The sequence below is a fragment of the Pleuronectes platessa genome, chromosome 11 (assembly GCF_947347685.1).
Source record: "Pleuronectes platessa chromosome 11, fPlePla1.1, whole genome shotgun sequence".
Classification (NCBI taxonomy): domain Eukaryota; kingdom Metazoa; phylum Chordata; class Actinopteri; order Pleuronectiformes; family Pleuronectidae; genus Pleuronectes; species Pleuronectes platessa.
Genome location: NC_070636.1, coordinates 1,818,329 through 1,836,654, shown reverse-complemented (window position 1 = coordinate 1,836,654; position 18,326 = coordinate 1,818,329). Strand labels below are relative to the sequence as shown.

The following is an 18,326-nucleotide window of genomic DNA, read 5'->3' as shown; positions in this document are numbered from 1 at the left end:
TAAATCGATGGTGTAAGAAGAATTCGGATCATTCACTGAGGTAAAAGTACCAAGACACTAAAGTAATATTCCATTACAAGTAAAAGTACTAAGACAGTGAAGTAGAAATACTCAATATTAAATTAACCAAACTGTGACAGTAAAACCAAAAATAAACGACAATTTCTAGGACTCCAAAGCCAAGCACATGCATTTCGAACCGTGCATACGTTTTGTGCACTGCGGCAAAGATAAACGCTTCCCTTCCTGCGTCCATCACGTGATGTTGATTCTTGTCTGTTAGTTGCTCATTACGGTCAACACTATCAATTGTCCATCACACTGGGAAAACTTTATGTAAATTGAATGAAAGTTGTATAAAAAGCTTATTTCCTGTTGCCAATAGGTGGCGCCATCAGTTTATTACATACAGACTAATAGATCTGTTCAAGTAGGGGCTCTGATGTAGCGTGAGCGACTTTGTGTCAATTGGACAATGTTACAACAACTTCATTTTCACACTGATCAGTAGGTGGCGCTATGACCCAGAGGAAATATTGACACAGAGCTGTTCAGGCTTGGACTCTGATCATAAGACAGAAGTTTGGTATTTATCGGACAATGTACATTTGAGTGGAGTTGTTTGTTTACGGCTCAGCATCTAAGGATTCATGGTCCGTGTATGTCCGAGTTATAAAACATCGTGTTATGATGGCGTGCAATCAAACTTTGACGCCACGCCACGGTCACACCGTGTATCGAAAAAGCGATCTTTGAGTTAGTTTGTATCTCCATCCTGTTGACATATCACTTATCTCAATTTGAAGTTGATCCATTCTCACAAAATAGGTTCAGTAAAGGCATCAGTGCTTGTTTCCCCATATAATCTGTATTTTATCAATAAAAGAAATCCCCACTCTCTGTGGCTCTGAACACTGTAGCTGGAGAGACTCATGAGGACATCATGAAGTCATTTGTGAGGACACACTGACCTCTAGTGTTGAGATCACATCAACACACCCAACCTCAATAGAGAAGCCTCTTTGACCTTGACAGGAAGGCGTGAAGGAGAATTCTGTCTATTTTTCCAGACCATTAACTCAACTGTTTTGTCCTTGGACACAACAGCCGGATGGTGGGAGGAGCTGGGGATTGAACCAACAACCACCTGGACAACTCAGTCCACTTTCACAGTAAAGTATCCACGAAGTTTCCCAAATATTAAGTCCTGAGACATTATCCTTTTCAGTTGGATTTAACTGTCACTTCCTCAAAGGGACATTGTGCTTTTACTCTGAAGATGAACAGGAAGTGATTCTATGGATCTTGTTGCCGTGACAGATATCAGAACCAATAACAATAATCTGGATTTTGAAGAAGTTACTTGTTAACGATGCTCAGTAATGTTTCTGTAAGAGTGTTACGTAAATAAACAAATAAACAAGAATGTATGTTTTCAATGTGTTTTCCTGCTTCAGATGCCGGTTGCACACACACACACACTTTCTTAACCAAACACACATTATTCATAACTTCCTTAATATGAATTTGCAGAAACAGCAGCTTGATGAGAGAAAAGTCTGAGTTTTTCTCCTGAAAATCTCGAAGCTTAAATAAAGTTTTCATTCACACGCAGTGAAATTAAACAAGTTTATAAAAACCCTAATGAAGCAGGTTTGAGTGTCACATTGATAATTAAAGAGCTGAAATGTGTTTTGATATGAAATCTGGTTGGAAGTGGTGGAAGACAGACATAGACCCAGAGAGAGAGAGAGAGCGAGAGAGCGAGAGTGAGAGAGAGCTTTATCACCCGCAGATCCAGGGCCTCTGTGGCCGCACCATGGATTGCGGTTTGTGGATCGCGCACCGGGGGTCGCGGTGTTGGATCCAGTGTGGCGGATTCTGTGTCGTGTGGGCTGATCGTGGTGCTGGTGGCGGACCCTGGGTCGCGTTGGCATTGGGTACAGGAGGTGGACCAGGACCGAGGCGGTGGCTCGTGGTGGGTCCTGGTGGGCGGCGGTGGATGGTGACTGAGGACTGAAGGGGCCTCTGGTCTGGATGGTGGTTCGTGGTCCTGCTGGTTGCTGACCATGGACTGTGATTGCAGCGGGACTGCATCAATGCCGCTTAAAACTTTAATGATGAATGTTTTCTACACATGGCATCTATTGCACTTCTGTCCGTCCTGGGAGAGGGATCCCTCACATGTGGCTCTCTGAGGTTTCTACGTATTTTTACCCTGATAAAAGGGTTTTTAGTAGTTTTTCCCTTACTCTTGCTGAGGGTTAAGGACAGAGGATGTCACACCCTGTTAAAGCCCTATGAGACGAATTGTAATTTGTGAATATGGGCTATACAAATAAAATTTGATTGATTGATGGAAGGAGGTTTTCACTCAAAATCTCACGATACATGGCCCCATTCATTCTTTCCTTTCATCGGTTCCCAAACTGGGGTACATGTACCCCCAGGGGTACGCGAAGTGGTTCAGGGGGTTCAGGGGAGAACATTTTATTTGCGTTTTCAAAGTGAAAAAAGCCCATTATATTTTCAAACTTATTTATAAATAATCATGCAATATTAAAAAGTCTGAATAGCCAAGTCGCATTGCCAAAAATACTCATGTATACCCATATTCAGCGAAATAATTACACAGCCAAAAATAGTTACAGGTAGGTTAGTGACCGTTAGTCCAAACTAGGGATGGGCATAATTAATCGACGATCGATTAATTGATCATTAAGAATTTCGTCGATGTTATTATTTTGGCATCCTCTCAAGCACACCCGTCTCATCAACCTGTGCCATGGTGATTATTTCTGACTGAACTCCGCACCGGCCACTTCCCCCTTTTCAAATTCAACCCACACTTCTGCACACTGTTTAGTTTATTTATGTCCTTAGTTAAACATTGTTAGTGTGAGTATCTAGATTTTCATCTGTTTTGCCTTGTTTGAGTTAAATAGTTATGCCCGTTAAACCCCTGAGTGAGTTAGTTCGATCTCCTTGTTTGTTTGTCATTTCCCTTTACCTGGTTGTATTGCTAATAAAACTTTTTCCGATCTAAACTTCCCTCCGAGTCCTGAAATCCCTGACAATTTCACAGTTTAAAGTGTTATAGGCTGTATATGTGCGCGGGGGGGGGATACGTAGCTGGAGATGGAATGTCTGAAGGGGTACGGGACTGTAAAAAGTTTAGGAACGACTGCTCTACACGGATCAGTTGTCCTGTTCCCCTTCCAGAAAAACAGCTCCAAAGCATGATGTTTCCACCCCCATGCTTCACAGTAGGTATGGTGTTCTTAGGATGATACTCTGCATTCTATCTCCTCCAAACACGACGAGTTGAGCGTTTACCAAAATGTTATATTTTGGTTTCATCTGACCATATTTCATTCTCCAAATCCTCTTCTGGATCATCCAAATGCTCTCTAGCAAACTTCAGATGGGCCTGGACATATACTGGCTTAAGCAGGGGGACACGTCTGGCACTGCAGGATTTGAGTCCCTGGCGGCGTAGTGTGTTACTGATGGTAGCCTTTGTTACTTTGGTCCCAGCTCTCTGCAAGTCATTCACTAGGTCCCCACGTGTGGTTCTGGGATTTTTGTTTACCGTTTTTGTGATAATTTTGACCCCATGGGGTGAGATCTTGCGTGGAGCCCCAGATCGAGGGAGATTATCAGTGGTTTTGTATGTCTTCCATTTTCTAATAATTGCTCCCACAGTTGATTTCTTCACAACAAGCTGCTTACCTATTGCAGATTCAGTCTTCCCAGCCTGGTGCAGGTCTACAATTTTGTTTCTGGTGTCCTTTGACAGCTCTTTGGTCTTGGCCATAGTGGAGTTTGGAGAGTGACTGTTTGAGGTTGTGGACAGGTGTCTTTTATACTGATAACGAGTTCAAACAGGTGCCATTAATACAGGTAACGAGTGGAGGGCAGAGGAGCCTCTTGAAGAAGTTACAGGTCTGTGAGAGCCAGACATCTTGCTTGTTTGTAGGTGACCAAATACATACAATACACACACAATAAATAAAGGAGAACACACACTGTCACTAAATCGTACTAACCAAGAGACAATTATTTAAAAAAACATATTTAATCATCGTCCAGGTGCGCTGTTTTACCGATCAGCGCCAAACATTCTTATTTACAGAACTGCGTTGTACAGCTAGGTACTAATGTAACATATCGTTTGAAAGCAAAGATTCTTCAGATTTCACTGATTTAAACCATTTAAAGATCCGATCATATTAATCCACAGATCGATGACATTCCAACAAAAACGGTGTTAGTACATCGCCAAAGGTCCAGACGATCCAATCCAGTAACAATGTCAGTCCAAAACACACTATTACATCAAAGAATAGCCACTGTCAGCTGTTTTATAATGTCAGCTCAGCCACCTCCTCCGTGTAAACTGGGACATACTCTCACTTGTAACTCTGTGTGCATGTAAACAAAGATCTCAAAATGGTGGAAAGCCATGTCCTATTGGTTCAAGTGAGCTGTCAATCTAAACTTGACCCAATCGGAGCTGGCATGGGCTGTTCGCAGCCTGCAAAAGCCAACGAGGCACCTAGTTGTTGTTGGAAAGAGCATGCCCCTCTTCTGACGTGTAAAGGCTGAGCCAATTCCAACCTATTGTTCTGATGACTGGCGTATCGTTTAGCCAATGAAATTTCCCAACAGTGTCCAGCTGGTCCAAGAGCATCATGCGTCACTGTTTCATCCCCATCGTGACTGCTACATGTTGCTAAATAATATGAAAGATGTTTATTTGTATACATTTTAAACCATATGACCGGTTTTGTCTCCTTTATATAAACGTATGATTTTGAGTGTAAATTTAGCTTTTTTAACCTGGTTGGTTACAATGGTTACAAAGGGTCCTTTGGAGTCTCCCAATGGCCTTTTTGGAAAATGCATAGACATGCGCTTAGGATAAAATCTGTCAAATATTCATTTTCTGTGGCATTGTTATCAAATTTGAACTTGGGCTAGTCAAGGCTTCATGATAGGGTCCCATTGTGTTTTCCAGCTCATAAGTCCCAGATAGAGTCATCTGCAGGCATCTGTTTATTAAAACATATTCGGGCGGAACTAAAAACCTTCTACTTCACTGTGTGCCAACTGCTATTACTCAATGCCAGTAGCGCTTAAAGTGATTCTGACTGTTGGGGGGAAAAAGTTCAGAATGTTACCTTTCAAAAGAGACCAAGATCATACATGTACTCCAAATGGTTCAAAAAAAGCTTTCAATATAATTTGGGTGTCCTCAAACAGGCGTTTTAGGCGAATTTAAGATATATATAAACACAAATCTTTAGTGTTATTCAATGAGTGCTATTTTCTAGGGACATAGAAACTATTAATAGTCTATTTAAAACAGTGAACTAGGAATATGTATAATATGAATATCCGCTGATAAATCAACTTTTGATGCAAAGGTTGAAACTGAATCACTTCTCTCCTTTATGAATCCTCACATGTCTCGTACAAAAGGACTGGATCTAAAATCTTTTACCACACTCAGATCAACTAAACGGTTTATCTACTGTATGAATCCTCATATGTCTATTGAGATTGCTCCTATGGCTAAATATTTTACCACACTCGGAGCAACTGAACTGTTTCTCTCCTGTATGACTCCTCATATGTATATTTAGATTACCCATAAGGCTAAATCTTTTACCACACTCAGAGCAACTAAACGGTTTCTCTCCTGTATGACTCCTCATATGTGTATTTAGATGGCCCCGATGGCTAAATCTTTGATCACACTCAGAGCAACTAAACCGTTTCTCTCCTGTATGACTCCTCATATGTATATTGAGATTGCCCCTTAGGTTAAATCTTTCACCACACTCAGAGCAACTAAACGGTTTCTCTCCTGTATGAATCCTCATATGTGTATTTAGATTGCACCTATGGCTAAATCGTTTATCACACTCAGAGCAACTAAACGGTTTCTCTCCTGTATGACTCCTCTCGTGTCTATTTAGATTGCTACTTTGGTTAAATCTTTCACCACACTCAGAGCAACTAAACGGTTTCTCTCCTGTATGACTCCTCTCATGTCTATTTAGATCACCCCTTTGGTTAAATCGTTTACCACACTCAGAGCAACTGAACGGTTTCTCTCCTGTATGAATCCTCATATGTAGATTTAGACTGCACCTATGGTTAAATCTTTTATCACACTCAGAGCAACAAAACGTTTTTTTTTCTGTCTTACATTCCATATCACTTACAGGCTCCATCCAATCATCCTCACTGACTTCAGTCTCAGAAGAGTCTTCAGCCTTGTCCTCAGGACCTGGTTGTAAAAGTACATCAGGACCTGAGTTCCTGGCTGGTTCTGGTCCTCCACAGTCCGCTCTGTTCTCCTTCCTCTCACTCGGATGAAGCTTTGAAGATTTAGGTTCCTCTTCATCTTCTTCACTCTTCACAGCGACGGGATCCAATGTGAACTTGACATCAGCCTCCTCCAGTCCTTGAAGCTGCTGTCCATCCTGAGTGGTCCACGGTTCCTCCTGTTCCTTTTTAATGTTGGGGGGCTCTGGGTCCTCCTGGTCCACAAGGGGGCTCCACTGCTGCTGCTCAGGGGGAACCTCGTCTTTATTCACCATCAGTTGATGGACGTCTGCAGGACACACTGAAACACAAATACACACGTTTATCATTTCAGAGATTCCTGAAGTGTTTTGAAAAAAATTGTGATGTGTCGTTAAATGTCGACTGATGTGATTTTTGAACGATCACATTCAAGAGGCAGAGATGTTGAGGTCGTTTACAGTTGGTGTTACGAAGCCGCTCGTAAAGGAAGCAGCATAAAACAAAAGGTTTCTGGTACAAACGTTTTTCATTTCGAGGCTAAATAAACCAATAAGGTCACTAACAGAGGAGAACAGGGCGAGGGGACGTTAGCTAGTTGGTTAAGCTGCTTTCAGAAAAGACCTGTGGGTAAAACTCAGAGAAATGTGTCGAGACTTTCTGTTTCAGACATGAGCAACACAGCAGCAGGTTTTCTGCACAGACTCGTTCACAACAGCATCAAATCCTCCTCATTATTCAGGTGAGAGGTGGAGTAGCCGGGTGCAGCAGACAGAGACCGGAAGTGACGTATTAACTCCGCAGCTCGAGCGGATGCTAGCTAACTTTAGCCTGTGAGCGGTTTCTTTCAAGCCAGGTGAAGGTTAAAATTCTCAACCACATGCCAACACTGAAAGAAGCCACACCATCAGTTGAGCATCTCCGCAGGTACTCTTCCATGTTAGGGGCACTGCATGGTGAGTTTTCAAGAGGATTTCAAAACTTCAAAACAGTTGAAAGTGAAGTGCACAAGATGTCTTCTCCCTTCACGTGCAGTGTGGAAATGCACCCAGTGATGTTCAGCTCTAACTCATTGACCTGCAGTCTAATACACTACTGGCAGAGCACGTTAAGTCAGTATCACTGCTGGAGTTTTATTCTTCTCTCAAAGAGGATAACTTTATATACATGAAGAGGCATGCTCAGAAGAAGTTGGTTCTATTGGATCTATTTACATATGTGAACAAACATTATCTGTGATGAAGTTTAACAAATCCAGATACAGATCCTCTCTCACTGATGATCACCTGTCAGCTGTCCTTTGCATATCCACCTCAGATATTCAACCTGACGTCAGTGCACTTGTTCAAGCCCAAAACAGACTAGATTTCTCTAACTGAACAAGAAAGAAAACCAGCAAATGTGGTGATTAGACTATATGCAAATAGTAATAGAAGTTTGTATAAAGTTAATTTAAAGCTCATCTTTGACAAACTGCAAGAAACGTGCATATTTTGTACACAACTGTTATTATAAAGGTTGATTAAAGTGTGATATGTTGGCGTTATTACTTTGCCTGCCTCTTTTTTTCATTGGCTAATCAATAAATCAAATTTGATTTGTATAGCCCATATTCACAAATCAAAAATTCGTCTCATAGGGCTTTAACATGGTTTGACATCCTCCGTCCTTAACCCTCAGCAAGAGTAAGGAAAAATTACTTTAAACTATTTTAACAGGGTAAAAATACGTAGGAGGCTCAAGGTCATTGGTGACTTATGCCAAGGCTGTGTCTGTGCTGTGATTGGATTGGATTAGATTAGATTAGAGTCGACTTTAGAATTGAGAATTTGTTAGTCATATCGACGGATGATGTGGGTTTAAATGTAATTGGAACTATTTCCTTAAATTTAGCTACAGCACTATCAGGTAGAAATCTATAAAAAGAGTTTTTAATGGGTGACATAAATTCAGATAATGAAAAATCGAAGGTTATTAAATTATGGTCTGCTAGTATTGGATTCCGCTGAAGTACTGTTAGATGTTAAATGTTGACACTGTATGATAATACAAGATCAAGTGTGTGGTTACAACAATGAGTAAGTTGGTGTACACACTACCTTAAACCAATTGAGTCTAGTATCGGAATAAATGCTAAGCTAAGGTAGGGCTTCTCAATTATGAAAAAAATAAAAAACATATTCACGATTATTTTGGACAATATTGCAATCAGGATTATTCATCCGATAATTTTTTTAGTCTGAAAACATGATGCATTTAATCAGTATTTCTCTCCACTTTGTAAATGAGAACTTTGAAATTTCCTCTCGTTATTAAATGTACCCATCTGCCCCCCCACTACAAGCAGACAGACAGAGAGAGAAAGAGAGGGGTGGGGGATTGTTAGAAGGACCATCATCATTTACCCCCGAACACCTATATTGAACGGGTTACATACAACAACAAGCGGCTGACACGGAGAAATGTGTGTCCGGTGTGAACCGCCAGGCGGCTGCGCGCGCACAGCCGAGACATTGTGTGGTGCTGCTCCTCTTTGGATTCTTCGAATCCGAAGTGTTCCCATACAACAGAAGTTTTTCAACCCTTTTTGTCGATCAAACAGGGCTGCCTTCTCTCTGCCATTTTCTACTTGAGCTGTTTTTTAAATACCGCCAGTCACCACAAACACAACTCACCTCCTTCACATTACAGCTGCTTGAGAGTAGGGATGGCTATCGTTTTGTTTTTTTCCGATACCGGTGCTTAACCGATACCGGTGCCTAAACGGTGCCTGAACCGTGACTTTAAAAAAAGGAAAAACACACAACAAGATGCTTGACGACATTTAAGAAAGGCTTTTTTTATTGCCAAATATATGAACTGTTTAAAGTAGATTATAAATAAAAATAAATACAAAACACGTTTAACTTTAAACTACTTTCTTTTCCTTCACTCGGAGACCCCGTGTCTCCGTGGCTGGGGCTGTCGCAGGCGATGCTTCGGCCCGCCTTCGTCCCCCCAAAATGCAGACGCTCTTGTGAAACCTTTCTCAGCGTGGTCTTCGTTCCTCCCACCCCCAGCCTTTCCAAGCACAGGGGGTGCCACTTCCCGTGAAGGAACGAATGGATGTGTGAGGAGGCGGGATGAACGAAGAGCTCAGTCTTCAATTGGCTCAGGCACTGAAATGAAGCGCCGAAATCTGCGTTGCATTTCGGTCCGGGTAGGTACCGGTTGTATTGGAACCGGTGCCATATTGGAACTGGTTCCCTTCCAACAACAGAGATCTCAGAAACGGCTGAGAATCCTACCCATTACTTAGACAGCTTCTCTCTGATCACCTGTGATCAGTTTACCAAATTAATCTAAGGTTCTAAACCAACAACCTGTGTCTTAGATCCCATTCCTACAAAATTACTTAAAGAAGTTCTGCCCCTAATTGATAGTTCGTTACTTAATACAATCAATCTGTCATTATCCTCAGGTTATGTACCACAGTCTTTTAATATACCAGTAATCAAATCCCTTCTCAAAAAACCCACCCTAGACCCAGAGGTTTTAGCCAATTACAGACCAATATCTAATCTCCCCTTCATGTCTAAAATCTTACAAAAAATGGTAGCCAATCAGCGGTGTGAGTTTCTCCAGGAAAATAATATATATGATGACTTTCAGCCGGGGTTTAGAGCCAATCACAGTACAGAGACAGCCTTGGCAAAAGTCACTAATGACCTTTTAATAGCCTCAGATCATGGACTTGTGTCTGTCCTCATTCTGTTAGATCTCAGTGCAGCATTCGACACAATTGACCATTGAATTTTATTACAAAGACTCAAACAGTTAATTAACATTAATGGAACCGCCCTTAACTGGTTTAAATCTTATTTTTCTGATCGCTCCCAATTCGTGCAAATTAATGAGGAGTCATCTGTGCGCACCAAAGTAAACCATGGTGTTCCTCAGGGCTCTGTGCTCGGCCCAATTTTATTCTCATTATATATGCTTCCACTAGGAAACATTATCAGGACACACTCGGTAAATTTCAACTGCTTTGCGGATGACACCCAGTTATACTCATCAATAAAACTTGAACAAAGTAATCAATTAACTAAACTTCGAGCATGTCTCAAGGACATAAAAACCTGGATGACCCGCAATTTTCTGTTATTAAACTAAGACAAAACAGAGGTTATAATACTTGGCCCCAAACACCTTAGAGCAGGGGTTTTCAACTGGTTTTGTCCCAGGGACCACCATTCTGACTAGAAAGTAATCCGCGGCCCACTGGTGTGCCTACACGCGCGCTTGCCTACACGTGTGTGTGTGCGCGTACGTGCAGGTGGATAGAGGGAAGTTTTAACATTTGTCTTTCCATGTTGGTTTTATTTAAAAACCGCAAAAAAATCAGCAAAAATGTGTAAAATACAAAAAAACGGTTGATTTTCAGTGCTCAAGAATTGAAAACAAAATTTAAATGCAGCTTGTAGTTCAACTGCATCTCAGAACCACATGTACGTCAATATATAACGTTCATGACGTAAATGTTCAGACATTTAGCTGACATGTTGAGAGAATGTTAAAGTAAACTGGGGCTACAACTGAATAGGGAAGATGACAAAGTAATGCAGAATATGTCACAAATGATAATCATACAATATCACACAAACAATTGAGGCCTACTTAAGTTTAACCTCATGATCACCAGCAGCAAATCCCACCTACTGCGTGAGTGTCACACCGCGGTGAGGTTTGTCTTGGGTTTTTTGTCTCGTAACTTCCCGTTTTATTTTGAAATCCTAACTCTCCTCTCGTTTCAGGTCTCTTGCCCTTCCTCATGTGTCACTGATCCCGGATTGTTTCCACCTGTTCCCTTCACCCTCATGTGCTTATAATCTGCGTCTCCCCTTTGTCTTGTGCCAAAGTGTTTCGTCCTTGTCCGTGCACCTAAGCCCTTTTCCACAGTCATTGTCGTTTTTTGCCTATGAGGTTTGCTACGCCACGTAAGTTGTTTTCTGTTTCCTCCGAGAGAGAATTTTCGTTTGTTAAAGTTTTCTAGTTTAGCTTTGTTTTGTGTTGTTTGTAATATGTTGTTGGGCCAGAGCCCAGCGGGGGGCCACCAGACACTGTAGCTGAGAGGAACAAAGGGTTGTTACACTTTGGGCGGGAAAACATCCTCCTGCAGGCTCAAGAATCTCCCCCTGGTGGTGGAAAAATGTTCTGGGAATGCCTTGGAACCCCCGCTGATTTCCAAGCCCAGCCCACTCAGGTCCAGCTCTGACACTCAATTGGCTTAAAGCCAGCATCATCCTATGACCAACTCCTCAAGGAGGAGGACCTCTCAGGTAATTTAAAAGCCCATGAACCCCAAACATCGCTGCCATTTTACCCTGCTCTGAAGACAACACCAGGCCCCCTTCGGGGCCTCCCAGCTGATTTAGTTGCTAAAGGGGGCAACCTTAACTTTTAGTTTATCAGCCATTTACCCTGCACTGAAGACGTCAACAGACCCCTCCGGGTCTTTTCAGATGATTTAGTTGCTAAAGGGGGCAACCAGAGTTATTTTCTTTCATTTCTTTCATTGTCTTTTATCTCAGTCGATGTTTTTATTTTCAAAAGGACTTTTGCTCTTTTAACTTGAAAAGACCAAACAGGAAATTGCACGCGGAACAATCTCAGACTGTTTCACTTTCCCCACGGACTTTACTTTCCTTTTCCCAACGATCTACAAACGGCTTCCACAGCCGTCCCCTGCAGAAGCGCGAGATTCATTCCGCTGAGGAGCACGAGCTCCACATCCCTGAAGAAGAAGGACGACGTTCATCCCGTCGAGACAGCACGAGAAAATCCGCTGTTTGTCCGGTCCGGCGGCCGAAGACCGCTTGAGAGACCACGTGATTCACTGGCCCGACGCGCACGCACACCGCGAGGGTGGTACAGTAAGAGGCTTTATTGTCTGGGCAGATGTTAATCTAATACGTAGCGTATTGTTTTAATACTTGAATGTATTTGTTTTGTATGAGACCGCCGAGTCTCTAGTGTTTAGCGGCGATTCGCCACTTCCGGTTTCCGGTTACGGCCTTGTGCCACAGTTTTTAAGCGCCGTGAGCAGCGTCTCCAGCTCATTGTGACCGTTTGAACAACTTTAAAGAGACTTTACCGGTCAAACCTCAGCACACAACGCCACTTGGGTGCTGAGTGGTAAAGTAAATGTAACTTGTCTCTGACGGTGCTTTTAAGAGCTTTGCTCTCTCCTTGTATGCTCTCTCTCTCTCTCTCTCTCCTTCTAAACCGACCTATACACACATCCGATCTGTATTTAGAATACAGTTCATGTAACATAGTTAAATCTATATTCAGAGAGGCTGGACACATCTGGAAGCCATGCGGCCCAACGCCAAAGCAGAGACAAAGAATTCTCTTTGTCTGAAAAATCCCTTGGTGTAATTCATGTGACGACCACCAGTGTGAGCTCCGGCCACATGGTGTCATTAACATAGACTCCATTTTGAATAACGCAAGTTAAACCACCATTTTGAATCTATTATTGCCACGCTTCCTCTCTCCCTCTCCTCCCATTCTGGCTCTAAATTCATAACGGCTCCGCCATCTTGTTTTGTAGTCAATCCGCCATTTTGAGAGTTTTTAGGCCTTGATTCCACGAATCATGATCGGCCGCCATCTTAGATGTGACGTCACCACGTGACTGCGTCATCGCCACGCCCCCTTCTTTTTCTCTCTCTCTCTCGCTCTCTCACACACCCACACACACACACACCCACACAGACACACCCACACAGACAAAGAGACACATTGATAGACACAGACAGATACACACACACAGATACACATAGATGAATACATGTGTTTTTCTAAATTGTGATAAGCGGCTGCTGTTGTTATCTTTGAAATATGGGAGTTTGTTAAAATGATGAATCATTAAATAACACTAACTTTATTTCACATGCATACACATAGACACACACACAGAGAGACACTTTGACACAGACACACACACCGAGACAGACATACATAGGTAGACCGCCGGTTTTACATGTATTTTCTGAATTGTGATAAGTGCTGCTGCTGTGTTTATCTTTGAAATATCGGAGCTTGTTAAAATGATGAATCATTGAATAACATTATAACTTTATTTCCCCTTTTTAATAAATGCTTTTGTAATTAAAGTATCTGTAGTCTGTGATTATTTGTACATATGTATGTGATTGCAGCTGGATTATGATTGCCTGTGCTCGAACTTAGAAGCCTTCACTGTTAATTAAATAATTATTAATATTAAATATTGAGATTATTGATTTGACATTTATCATTATGAGACTGATATTTATAGATTGACTCGTTGGTCCCTGTAACCAGGGTGGTGCCCCGCGACAATAAGCAATGATTACAGATTTGTATTATTCTTAATTGATAATTTTATTGTTTTCATTAATTATTTGAACTATTATTAATGGATAACCGTATCATTTCTAATTAAATGTGTTACATTTCTTAATTAATAGCTTTATCATTTTTGATTATTTTTAAGAAATAATTGTTATTTTAATAATCATATTTCATGATTATTAATAATTAGCCAACGTCAATTCTACTCCTACTATTGCACAACAATGTTCTTCTTCCTCCCTTTTGGAGCGATTTATGTTTAGAGAGTTTTAGTTAGTTTGATGAGCCTCCTGTTTAGGTGAGCCTTTTCTTTTGTCCCGTTTCATAGTGGTTTGGTTTTCCTCCTTCGAGAGTGCTTTTGATTTCTTGCTCTAGCCTTTTGTTTGTCATCCTTCGGGAGCGCTTTTGATTTCTTGCTCTAGCCTTTTGTTTGTCATCCTTCGGGAGCGATTTATGTTTCATACCTCTTTCCTTGTCTAGTGAGTGTTTTGAATTTATTAGGGAGTTTTTCTATCCCAGAGTTGTTCTTTCAGGTCATAGATATATTAAATGAGTTTTTTCATAGCCCAATTGGGTTAGGGTTTGTCACTCTTCATAGAGGATCGGAATTCAATAAAGTGTGCTGGTACGTGTAATCCTCTGCATCTGATTCCTCATTTCAGTGCAGGCCTGAGAGTGAGTAGTACTTCTGTGTTTGTGTGTGTCTAGAGTTCTCCTAAGAAATAGTTTCTCAACCAGCGAACGTGGTAAAGTTGACTGTTATTGCAATTAATTGTTTTGGCTAGCATGCCAATTTATTTTTCTTATTACAAAGTATGTTTTTCGCTCTTGATTTAGTTAATATTTTCATTATTAATTCTGCCATTTTGGGCTTTCTTTTTGGAAAAATAAAAATGTCATTCATACAAACTACATCTCTAAGACCTCCTGAGAGTTTTCTACCTAGCTCAACCTCTCTTCTACATCTTGTGGATCGCGCACCGGGGCTAGCGGTGGTGGATCCAGTGTGGCGGATTCTGTGTCGTGTGGGCTGATCGTGGTGGCGGACCCTGTGTCGCATTGGCATCGGGTACGGGCCTAAATGAGTTTAGGATTAATTGATAGACTGGAATTAAAATAGCAGCATCTTCACCTCCTTGGCCGAATTCTCTGGGAACGTGTGAATTTATATGCCGGAGGGGGAGTAGATTCATTTAGACTGACATATTCATCTGGATCCACGTCTCGGTGAGGGACAATAAATCTATGTTTTAATCTGACACTAGTTCATTAACTAAAATAGCATTTGATGACAGATCTAATGTTTACAAAAACACTTTTTAAAGTATTATTTTCCTGAGTTGTTGCAGAGGTTTTGTTAATTTGTATTTTGTGTTTAATTCTCGCCCTGTTATAGTTTAATTTAATCTGACGGTGGACAGACACAATCTCTATGGGGTTTTGTGACTGATCCAGAGGGAGCGCAGAGAAGTGTGTAGCACTGCAGCTCTGCTTCCTGGTCCCAACTCTGGGTTGTCATGTAATAGACTGGCTCCTAGATAAGAGAGCTGCTCCATTCCAAGTGTGCTGAACGTGTCTCTCCTAACAAGACCAGGTTTCCTCCAAAAAGTTTTGCCAATTATCTACAAAGCCCGGAACGTTTACAGGACAGCACCTGGACAGTCAGCTGGTAGAAGACAACATGCGGCTCAACATGTTCTCACCTGTTGTGTTAGGGAGCGGGCCAGAGGAAACTACTGTGTCCGACATCGTTTTTGCAAAATCACCAACTCAACATTAGTTTCAGTGACCTCCCACATGCGAAGCCGGGAGTCGTTGCTGCCGACTTGAATTATGATTTTACTGTATTTACGTTTAGTTTCAGCCAGCAGCTTCAGTTTGGATTCGATGCCCCGGCTCTGGTCCCTGGGATGCAGCTGACGGTGGTCCCTGGATAATCTGTTTGAACCGTGAGCTGGTGGCTCTTTAATCGTGGGCTCTTTAAGGGTAGCACTGTGCCCCCTCCGGATCGTCACCCACCGCCCTGGGCTCCCGGCTGCACGTGACAGGTCGAGGGACTGCTAGCTGGTGCTAAGCTAGGTGGCTCCGCAGCGGCTAGAGGGGGCTAAGCGAACTACAGCTAACGGAGGTTCTAAGCTGCGGAGCCTCTCGCCTCCATCGCTACCAACACTCTGCATTTATTAAATGTAGCACTACTGTTAATGGAGGCGGAGGAGTCAGTGAACATGAGACACTCGGAGCAAGAGAGAGAGAGAGAGAAGACATCGCTGCTGTCTCCGCCTGTTGGACTACGAGGCTGAGCTCACACAGAACACAGAGTCACGGAGCACCAGAGAGTAGGGGCTGGTCTGTGTGGCTGTTTAACTACAGACCGGTGATTGTAGCCGTAGTGATGCAGAGAAACAGCTGTTAGCAGAGGAGCTAGTTCACAGAGCGACCACCACCAGCGACTGGTAAACAGGAAGTGACGATGTGAAGCAGCACGCTTACCGTAATGACGTATTCACAACATTTACTCTTACCAGTAGAAGCTTATCAAATTAATATGAGTAGAATTGAGTTCAGCCTGTTGGTGCGGCCCTCCACAACTGTCCATGTTCTCATGTGGCCCCTTGGGAACATGAATCCCCCCCCCTCCTCTGCTCACGGGACTGACCTGCTCTGTGCAGCCGGACTACGGGCTGCATCGCGGCATCGAGCAGCCTCCTCTGGCGGCAGACCTCCCGCTGGGACCGCTCTGTCCGCTCCACTCGCTCCTCGGACTCTAACAAGGTTTCCTCCAGCCCCGCGAGCCGCTCGGTGAGCATCGCTCTCAGCTCCGGGACTTGATCCTTTCCTCCTCCTTTCTCCACCTGCAACAGGAAGTCTTCCGCTCATGTACCAACACCCGCAGCAGCTGCACGGCGGACAAGTTACTCCTCTTTGAGTGGACAAAGAGAGCTCTCGACAGGAAACAGAGACTCCGAGCTCCGAGCCAGCAGTGACCCCTTTTGGACTGGAGGACGAAGAGGAAACGAGAGTACTAATACTGCACAGTAGAAATACTCTCTTACAAGTACTTGTTAAACAAGTAGTAAAGTATAATCAACTAAATAAACTTAACCGATGGTGGAAGAAGAATCGGATCATTCACTGAGGTAAAAGTACATAGACAGTAAAGTAATATTCCATTACAACTAAAAGTACTAAGACAGTGAAGTAGAAATACTCAATAATAAAATTAAACAAACTCCGACAGTAGAACCAAATATAAACGACAATTTCTAGGACTGCAAAGCAGCACTGAACGGGCCAAGCACATGCATTTTGAAACGTTGCATTCGTCACACGCCATGGTCACAGCGTGTGACGAAAAATCGATCTTTGAGTTAGTTTGTATCTCCATCCTGTTGAGATATCACTTATCTCAATTTGAAGTTGATCTGATGTCATGTGATGTAAATCACATTTTTTCACACGTTGGATCCATTTCCCATTCAAAAGGTAGAGTAAAGGCATCAATGTTTGTTTCCCCATATAATCTATATTTTATCAATAAAATAAATCCACACTCTGTGGATCTGAACACTGCAGCTGGAGAGACTCATGAGGACATCTTGAAGACATTTGTGAGGACACACTGACCTCTAGTGTTGAGATCACATCAACACACCCAACCTCAATAGAGCAGCCTCTTGTTGTCTCTTTCTGTTCTTTGACCTTGACAGGAAGAAGTGAAGGAGAATTATGTCTATGTTCAAGACCTTTAACTCAAATGTTTTGCCCATGGACACTTCAGCCTGCTGGTGGGAGGAGCTTGGGATTGAACCAACAACCTCCTGGACAACTCAGTCCATTTTCACAGTAAAGTTTCCACAAAGTTTCCAAAATATTAAGTCCTGAGAAATTATCCTTTTCAGTTTGATTGAACTGTCGCTTCCTCAAAGGAAGCAACAACAATAGGGACATTGTGCTTTTACTCTGAAGATAAACAGGATGTGATTCTATGGATCTTGTTGCCGTGACAGATATCAGAACCAATAACAATGCAATGATATTCAACAATAATGAAATCATATTTTCTGGATTTTGAAGAAGTAATTTGTTAACAATGCTCAGTAATGTATCTGTAAGAGTGTTACGTAAATAAACAAATAAACATGAACGTATGTTTTCAACGTGTTTTCCTGCTTCAGGTGCCGGTTATATATACACACACACATACACACACACAAACACTCTTAACCAAACACATATTATTCATTACTTCATTAATATTAATTTACAGAAACAGCAGCTTCATGAGAGAAAGGTCTAATGAGTTTTTCTTCTGAAAATCTTGAAGCTTAAATAAAGTTTTCATTCCCCTGCAGCGATATTAAAAAAGTTTATGAAAACCCACATGAAGCAGGTTTGAGTGTCACACTGATAATTAAAGAGCTGAAATGTGTTTTGATATGAAATCCAGTTGGATTTTAATTGGACTGGTTGAGTGAGTTTGTTTAATTAGTGTGATACTATATTAAACAAGGCCCAGTGTCATTGAATGGAGAAGCTAAATGACTCAGCAGGTTGGATAGCAAATAGGAATAAGGGAGAGTGATTCATTAATTCATTCAGTTACTTATTTCTCTTATTAAGATATAGGGGCA

The 18,326-nt window shown here is 42.0% G+C and overlaps 1 protein-coding gene across 1 annotated transcript; it reads right to left on the bottom strand.

The window, feature by feature from the left end:
- Positions 1 to 4,059: 4,059 nt before the first annotated feature.
- Positions 4,060 to 16,627, bottom strand: LOC128450906 (oocyte zinc finger protein XlCOF6.1). The gene is made up of 2 exons (XM_053434667.1): positions 16,352 to 16,627; positions 4,060 to 6,637 (listed from the first exon to the last, which is right to left on the bottom strand). The coding sequence occupies exons 1-2, from the start codon at positions 16,500 to 16,502 to the stop codon at positions 5,517 to 5,519; spliced, it is 1,272 nt and encodes a 423-aa protein (XP_053290642.1). The 5' UTR covers positions 16,503 to 16,627; the 3' UTR covers positions 4,060 to 5,516.
- Between the last annotated feature and the right edge of the window lie 1,699 nt (positions 16,628 to 18,326).